Source organism: Sander lucioperca, chromosome 12 (genome assembly GCF_008315115.2).
Source record: "Sander lucioperca isolate FBNREF2018 chromosome 12, SLUC_FBN_1.2, whole genome shotgun sequence".
In the NCBI taxonomy this organism is placed as follows: Eukaryota; Metazoa; Chordata; class Actinopteri; order Perciformes; family Percidae; genus Sander; species Sander lucioperca.
Genome location: NC_050184.1, coordinates 899532 through 907863, shown reverse-complemented (window position 1 = coordinate 907863; position 8332 = coordinate 899532). Strand labels below are relative to the sequence as shown.

General features: G+C 39.9%; 1 protein-coding gene across 1 annotated transcript in view; it reads right to left on the bottom strand.

The window, feature by feature from the left end:
- Positions 1-5415: 5415 nt before the first annotated feature.
- The window catches only part of efhd2 (EF-hand domain family, member D2), a 39021-nt gene continuing 36104 nt past the window's right edge, over positions 5416-8332 (bottom strand). The window contains exon 4 of the mRNA XM_036008047.1: positions 5416-8332. This exon is cut by the window's right edge and continues 118 nt beyond it. Coding sequence (XP_035863940.1) covers positions 8319-8332 — 14 coding nt within the window. The 3' untranslated portion in view covers positions 5416-8318.

The following is an 8332-nucleotide window of genomic DNA, read 5'->3' as shown; positions in this document are numbered from 1 at the left end:
AGTGATGCCTCTGATTGGTGGAACTCATGTACCTGTCTGGTCTGTGGTCCGTGAGAGTCTTTGCTGCTGTACTGTGTAGGCTACTGTAACGTTACTGTCTACAGTACGATCTTTAAGAAAAAGAAGGAAAAAAAACCTGTGTTGCGTTTCTGCACGGTAGACTTATCAGTGCAATCATGATCTCTTTGGCTGCCATGATGTCTTTTTTCAAGGACGAGAACAAGAGTGTCCAAAGGGGTGAAAACCACTTTAAATCGGGTCACCTTATTGAATGTAGTGTGTCCGAGGGTCAGCTTGTGGGTTTTGTAAGGGGTTTTTGTCCCAGCATGAGGGACAAGACCTACAAAGTTGTGGTGAGTTTTGCAGGGAGGTTGGTAACGTTAGTTAACATTATCCGTTCACTTTAGCTAGGCTACTGTAGCCTTCATACTGTATGAGTCATATCAATCATTACACGATTACTACTGAAAGAACTGCTATTAACTGTACATTCACTATATCAAAATCACTATGTTTGGAGGGAAAAGTGCGCAAGGCTGTCGTCGATTGGAAGTTGTTCAAGAGGCTCTTTCGCGGTTGTCTTTGACTATATATTATTCAGTGGTGTACGGTGGTTTATGGGATGAGTAGTTCCTTCGCTCGGAAATGAAAATATGTACACAGTCTTGTACCTTTGACTTTTTTGGGATTTTCTGTTCGTTTTTTCACTCGAAGTTATATGTTGTATGCTTATGAGTCACGTCGTAGCTGGTTAGCATAGTTAGGCATAGTTTAAAACTCTTTATATACAGATTTTTCCAGACATCAATGGGAGAAATGAATGGGAAACTTACTTCCGGAACCTAAGGTCTCTCAGAGGAGGGGCGGGACTGTTGAGCGCACCCAACAGTCTTCACTTGGAATATGTCGTGAGTCAGGGAAATGTGCCATTTTACTTCTCAAACTATAACGTTATGTTAGGCCGGTATACTCTCTTGTAAATGTAAATGGACTGCATTTATATAGCTGCATTTATAACTAACTTGTGTCACATCAGTGTATTTTTTGCTAGGACGAAGTTGCTAGCTAATGTAAGGTGTACCTTAGTACAGTGTAATTGACATTTGAGTGAATTTACTAAAAAATATATATTTTACAATGTTTATACAGTTAACTTCTTACATATTTGTGTTTACACAGTCAGTATATGCATATTTACACGTTTAATTATTTACATCAGCAGTTATGAATCTACCTTTGGGGTTTTCCTCACATTTACCTCAGTCTCAGTTCTGCTAGCGTCTGATTGGTTAGTTCAGATACATGTGAGTAAGAAACAAGGAAGTGTTGGAGAACAGTAAAGTGCTGCTTACGAAAGTTATCCGTCCCCATCCAGCTGTTTCTTCTCTTTAATAGTGATCCAACCACCAGTTCTCTATCGTATCTCTCCACCATTACATATTCCATATGTACGGGGATGATCCCCCTGAGGTCAGGTACGTGGATACTTCTTAATATGCACGTGAATGACTTCATCGCCATGTTTGCCTCTTCATTCTAAACTTTACTCAGTATATTGATATCAGGAATATGATTTGTTTTATTGAGAATAGGTCAGGGAAATATTATGACATTGCTAATGTTGGTTGGCAGTAACAACCTGCTGGTGGTAACAAGTTGTAAATTATGCTTAGGCTTTTTACAAAAAAAGTAACTAAGTAATGTTTACTCTGAGTACATTTTAAATTACTGTAGCATATATGGGTACTTCATTAATTTACATTAATTTATACAATATCAATAGACTCATAGAATGCCTGCAGTCTATGTAGTCATCAGCAAAAGTTGTGTAATGTTTTAAACAAAGATTCGAGGCACCACTCACAAAGAGAATACTGATAACATTTGCCTTAGTTCAGTTTCATAATTTGGAGGTATCTCGCTACAGAGATAAAGTTCAATATTCTCGGCGGACAGAGCAAAGCACACAAAATTCACATACCCAGGTTCTTTATAAATTAAGAATTTATTCATCTATTGGATACAAACTACTAAAAATTTACATAATAAGCAATGAATAAAACAGGAATGTATCCATCTCTGTAACACAGAACTATCACGTTGATGAAAACAATAAACGAAGCAGCTATGCAGAAACAAATTGACCAATTTAAGGGAGATTTTACACAATAAAAGCCCTATATTCACCCTAAACCTTTCTAAACAACCCAGTGAGCATCAACCCTTTTATGAGTAAAACAGCGTTTGTCTTACTAGAAAGCAGGGATGGCTGGAGGGATGAAAGATGGCACGGAGCGAATAATGAAGGGAAGCAGGGTGGTTGTTGCCGCGGTGATGGAGCTTGACCTCTGGCGATATACCCTCGCAGCGACTCTGCTTGGTCGTTTCGTTCTCTCTGCAGATGAAGAGTTGGATCACCGCCAGATGGTGATCATCGTGTTGGTGCTGGTTTGTTGTGTTCCGATACTTTGGATGAGTCGGAACACAGAGATGAAGAGGATTGTTCATTGAGCTAGGAGTTTCTCCTGCAAGCTTCTTCAGCACATAATTCAAAAACCCAGGTGATCACTCTGAGTTGTGTGAATCTTGGAGACAAAGGACAAAATAAACTGTCCGATAGAAGAGACGCCAACGGAACGTCGGAGGTGAAGAAAACAAAGAAGACGAAATATGAAGAAGAAAGAGAAGAATGAGAGAAACTTGGGCGTCCAGTTTTAAAGGTCCTTCGGAGGGATGAGCTTAAAGGGGCGTCCAAATATCATTTTCTGACTTTAAACTTTGAAACTTCAAGTTTTCGTCGCAAAGGCGTGACCTGTCCTCTGGAGGACATAGCCAGACCACCGGGCGCTCGGTAGATTGTTGTTGGCAGCAGCTAGCGACAAAGGCGAGGACGGGAGAGAAAGCAGAAGCAAGGATGCCGGTCGGGCCTGCTAGCCCGCGTAAGGGAACTACCACACAGACCGCCACTGCCAAGCCTCCTACTCACCAACGCCAGATCGATAGCACACAAAATGGATGAGCTACAACTACACACGGAACTGCTGCGTGATGATTATCACCAAAGCCTGGCTGAACACACTCATCCCGGAGAGCAGCTAGCAGGGCGAGCTAGCTACCGGCAGGATCGAGACAGGGCAGGTGAATTTAAACAATGTCTGAGTTGAAAACGCATCTTGTTGTCACGTAAAGGCCCTGTTCATGTTGCACAGACATTTTAATTGCATTTTGTGTCTGTTAAGAGGCACAAAGGCACTCTTTAGAACATGCCCCCACAACTGCCGTTTTAGCTAACTGGGAGCTCTAGATGTAGCTGCAGCAACTCCAGTTTGCTAGCACCGATTCTGGTCGTTTTTTTTTTTTATCGACAGTACTCGCATATTTATAGCGATCAAGATTCATGTAAAAATTGGCCGGAGTTCTCCTTTAATCATGTTGCTGACTAAAATATATAAAACTATTGAAAGTAATACAAATACCAGCAATGGATGTCAACAAGAGTGGATGGCTGAAACAGGGGATAGGCTGAGTGAAGAGAACTGGAGTCAAGGGGAGAGGGATTCATAAAACAATAAACTCCAATATTGGAAGGAATTTGCATTGGAAGTATACACCAGATTTTTCATTACTACAAATGTTCTTAGTAAAATGAATAGCTCTATGAAATCAGTCTGCTAGAGAAATTGCAATGGGAGTAATTGCGGAGTAAGTAAGTAAGGAGACGTGTTTCACGGTAGCTCCGGTAACTTTACTCTTAATACCCAAGACAACTGTATATCCGCCCTAGAATACTCTGGAGAAAAACAACAATGAAAAAGTAAGAACCATAAATAACGATCACTATTGCTGCTCTACAAAATGAAGTCACCCAGATTAAAGATGACATCTGCGCCACTATGGACACCCGTATACAGACCGTATACACCGTGTTTAGGGATGAACTGGCTACAACCACAAAGTAGTACAGACGTCAATTACAGCCCTCGAGGCAACTACTGCCCCACATGGAAACACTATCAAAGAGTTGCAAAACTCTGCCATACACTGTTCCGATGATGTTGCCACACTTCAACGCCAGGTCATTCACCTAAACTCTGAAGTGGAGAAGCTGACTGAAAAACGGCAAGACTTGGAGGGACGCTCGAGGAGACAAAACATTAGGATCATCGGAATCCCCGAGGGGATAGAGGGACCCAGGCCAAGGGACTTCATTGCCGGGCTTTTACAAAGCGTGCTGTCCCTGGATGAGAAGGCTCTCATTGACAGAGCACACCGGACTCCCCGAAAACTACCCAAACCTCATGAGCTGCCCAGGCCCTTTGTTCTGAGATTGCAATACTACCATGTGCTAGAGGATATCTTACACAAAGCCACGGCGGTGAAACAGCTCCACCATAATGGCAAGAGGATCCAAATATTCCCCCACTACCCACCCGCTGTGGCTAAGCGGAAGGCGCTATTCAGTCACACCCGGGAACTACTACGGGACCAGCCTGGCATCAGATATGGTCTACTCTTTCCAGCAAGGCTTCTGGTGACCCACACTGGTACGCATACCTCATTCATAGATCCCAAAAAAAGCCCAGGAATTTGCAGAACGTCACAGTGTCAGGCTCCTCTATATCGCCTGAGGCAGACAATTAACTCACCAGCTGTATGGTGAACACGGGGGTGGGGGGGGGGGTTAAGGAACACAGATAAGTGGCGGTGTGCTAATGTTACCGGCTAACCAGCTGGTAACGGTGATTGACTGCACAAACAGTTGTCCTTTTCGGATGTTTAATCAACAGGATTCCATATATAAACTACACAGATTCCCGTTGTAACAGTGCACCTGCAGAGGACAAAAGCAAATTGCTGGGTTTCAGGGGGATAACTCTTGTTCTTTTTTTGATGTAGTTAACACAAAGACAGTGGTGACACAATCTATGGGCAATTTATTGTGACAAAAGGATGCATACTATTGGAAATCAACATAAGGTATATTACAGTTTTTCAACATACCATAACTAAAAAAAACAAGGGAAAATAAAAATTAAACCATAGGAGGAAAACCTTCTCATATTAGTTTAAAAAAAAATCCCCTCCCTGATTGTTATCCAGCCCAGAGACCCCCAAATCCCCTCCCAACTGGAAACATGTCTCTCAGTGGCAAAGAATTGCAGCAGAAAAAAATGCATCCATGCCACTTCAGCCTAGAATGTTCATGAAAGTAGTATGATGGAATGCTGTACCAAGAATGAAAAGAAAATGCTGACAATGGCCAACAGCTATCTAAATAACAATTTAGATATAATTTCCATTCACATTGATGTTGCTGTAGAGTGCAGTTCCACTGGACTGAGCATAATGACAGTAGCTTAAACATTTGGCACTATTCTGGTAACAATAAGGACATTACGGAATGATTTGGGAGAATTCAGTTGAGGTATTCATGAAAGTCTTTATCAGTATATAGGTCATATTTAATGGAATGACTAAAATAAATTTTAAAATAAATGAAACTTGTTTCCTGTTACCCCTCCATTACATAATACAGTGTTGGCATAATCCTGGACACAATCAATGGAGAACCACCAAGGAGACTTCATCATTTGTTTTTGTTTTTGATTTTCCAAAAGAAATGGGGCTTCTTTTGAATATTGAGGGAATTTTGGAAAAAAATCAGTAGCACAAAAATCAACACAAAAATCCAAATATTACAGCTACCAGTGTTTTGTTACAGCAGGCAACAACAGTTATTCATTTCACATGGAAAAACATGATACATCTGACAAAAATCACAACTACTCACTGACCACCCTTTACACAAGACATGTTTGAACCCTGAAATCCCCAAAGTTCCTCCTAGCTCACTAACGAAGTTGCAAAACCCAACTGTGAATTCAACTATCAACACCATGAATTTTGACGAAATTTCAAAGAAACCCTGCATCCTAAAAATGGTGGAGTATTTTCATACTGTGATAAAATATTAGTTTGAACATTCATGGGAAAGCATTCATGAAGAACATTTCAGTCACAATGTGCTGTGAAGTGCTGGCATGCATCAACAAACAGCACCATAACACTATCAACACTATGGGAGCTTGCATATTGTTTTACACAGTACTAACCAAATGTTTCTACAAAATGGCTCCAAAGCAAACATTCATTGATAACAAATCTGCCCTAAAACTAATTTAAATTGCACTGTGCCATGACACCGAAATTAAAGATATTAAATTTAGTTTATTTAAAGTGATCCTGAAGATCACACAAAAGTGTGAAATTTGGCAGGTGTGTTTGACACGTTTGATGAATGCTTTAAATATATGCAGGACAAGGGCATATAGTTGAATTACATCATCCATAAGAATATTTTTCAGATACATGACCTACAAAGTGCTTCACTGTAATACATCACAGATGTAAAAGTTTGCATTACTTCAGTTGCCCAGTGTTCCCCTGCTAGTCCACTTTTGTTCAGAAATAATCCATGAAATAAATGCATATGTGAAAGAGACCATTTATCTCTACAGCTAATAAGTAGCTAATTCAGGTAGAGTTACAATCAAACCGACGCTAATTAACACTGTAATGTGTAAAGAATCTTTTTTTTAAATCAGTGATGTTACTGCAAGACATTCATTAAATGCACTCTGGTTACTGACCTACTGCATGCCCTGTCAGTAACTGAGACTATTTGTTGTTCCCTTTATTACAAAAATGGAGGAAGCTAGCGAGCCACAGTGAACAAGTAATCATGACACCAAACCATCTGAGTAGTAATGTGAGAAAGCATTTGGGATTTAACATCAGAGATGGAATAATTGTGGATAAAGGTGAGGCTGTTTGCTCCCTTTTAAAAATGCACCTGCCTTGCAGTAACATTACCATGACAACAAATGTGAAGTCAACAGACACATACACACATACGAAGGAAATGAATAAAGAAACGTCCCTTTAACCTAGTTTATGATAAGAATATATTGGTTGCATTACAATCAATTCAAACATATGTGTTTGTGACTTGTGGGTATTTGTACTTGTTCATTCGTTTGTACTTGAGTTTTTGAAAAAGCAGCTAGTGGTGAAACAATGAAATAAACATGGATTTAATAATATAATAGTAATAAAATGGTAAAAGAGCCGATAGGATAGGAACAATGGCTAAAACTAGAAAAAGAAGACCCACATTTAAAAAATATATATTTTAAAGCTGTGCTTAAGAGGGCCCATACAAAACATGGTGCTGAAGAATAACCACCACCACAACCATCCCAAACCACATACCAAAATCTAGTCAATACCCACCCAAACCCATTGTAGAAAAATACAGAGCCGACAATAAAAACAAAGAGCTCAGCTATTTGTTCATCATTAAACACTAACTTGTGTCACGGTGGATTTAATGAGTTCTAGAATGAGTGGTCAAATATATCTTAGACAAGCTGACATACAGAGTAGCCAAGACAGTGGAAAAAGTGCATTTATCACTAGTCTTAATTTGATTATTTTGGCCACAGTTTATAGAAAAGACACAACACACAGCAAATGGCTGTGCGCATTTTGTGTCAGGTACAGGTTAGACATTTATGTAGGCCGACTAGAGTGACAAATCCATGAGTTTGACACCAAAACACTGCATAGAAATTTATATTACTTAATATTACTATGAGGCAGGATTTCACTACTCTGGAAAGTTATGACACTGACAATCATTTCTACCATTTTTTTTTGCTGGAGCTGAACCCCCACTGTGGTGATCCAGAGAGCCACAGAGTTGATTTGGGTAAAAAGCAGCTGTCAGAGACACCGTGGTGGATGACAAATATTGTAAGAATCATTCATTAATTTAGCTCAGCATAGACTGCTCTATTGGTAATCCTGCTATAGTTCCACTAAACCTGTATTGAACTTGTATTTTTGATGTTTGAGAGTGTTACTGAGCTACAGAACTAAAAAGAAAAAAAAATACCAGTTTTTTGTCCTTGCCAAAATCTCACCTAACTTTGGAGGATTCCTTAGATTGTCTAGTTTCATTTGATACCAATGTTTTCAGTCTACTTTTAAAACGGAGCCTCTTAAAAGATCAATCTCGTGAATTTTCTCACGCTGAATTGGAAAATCTTTTAAACCCAGCCCTAATAAGGAGTGCCAATTTACTATAATGTACAAAATATATCTTGGAATAGTGACCAGCATGTCGGGCACCTTGAGCCTGTGTTTGACTCGGGACTACCACTGACATACATGGAGCATTCAAACACACACATTGACAAACTGACAGCATTAGTGCAGCACAGAAAGCGACAGGTCCTGAGAGGAGATGGAGGCGGTCACTTGAAGGCTG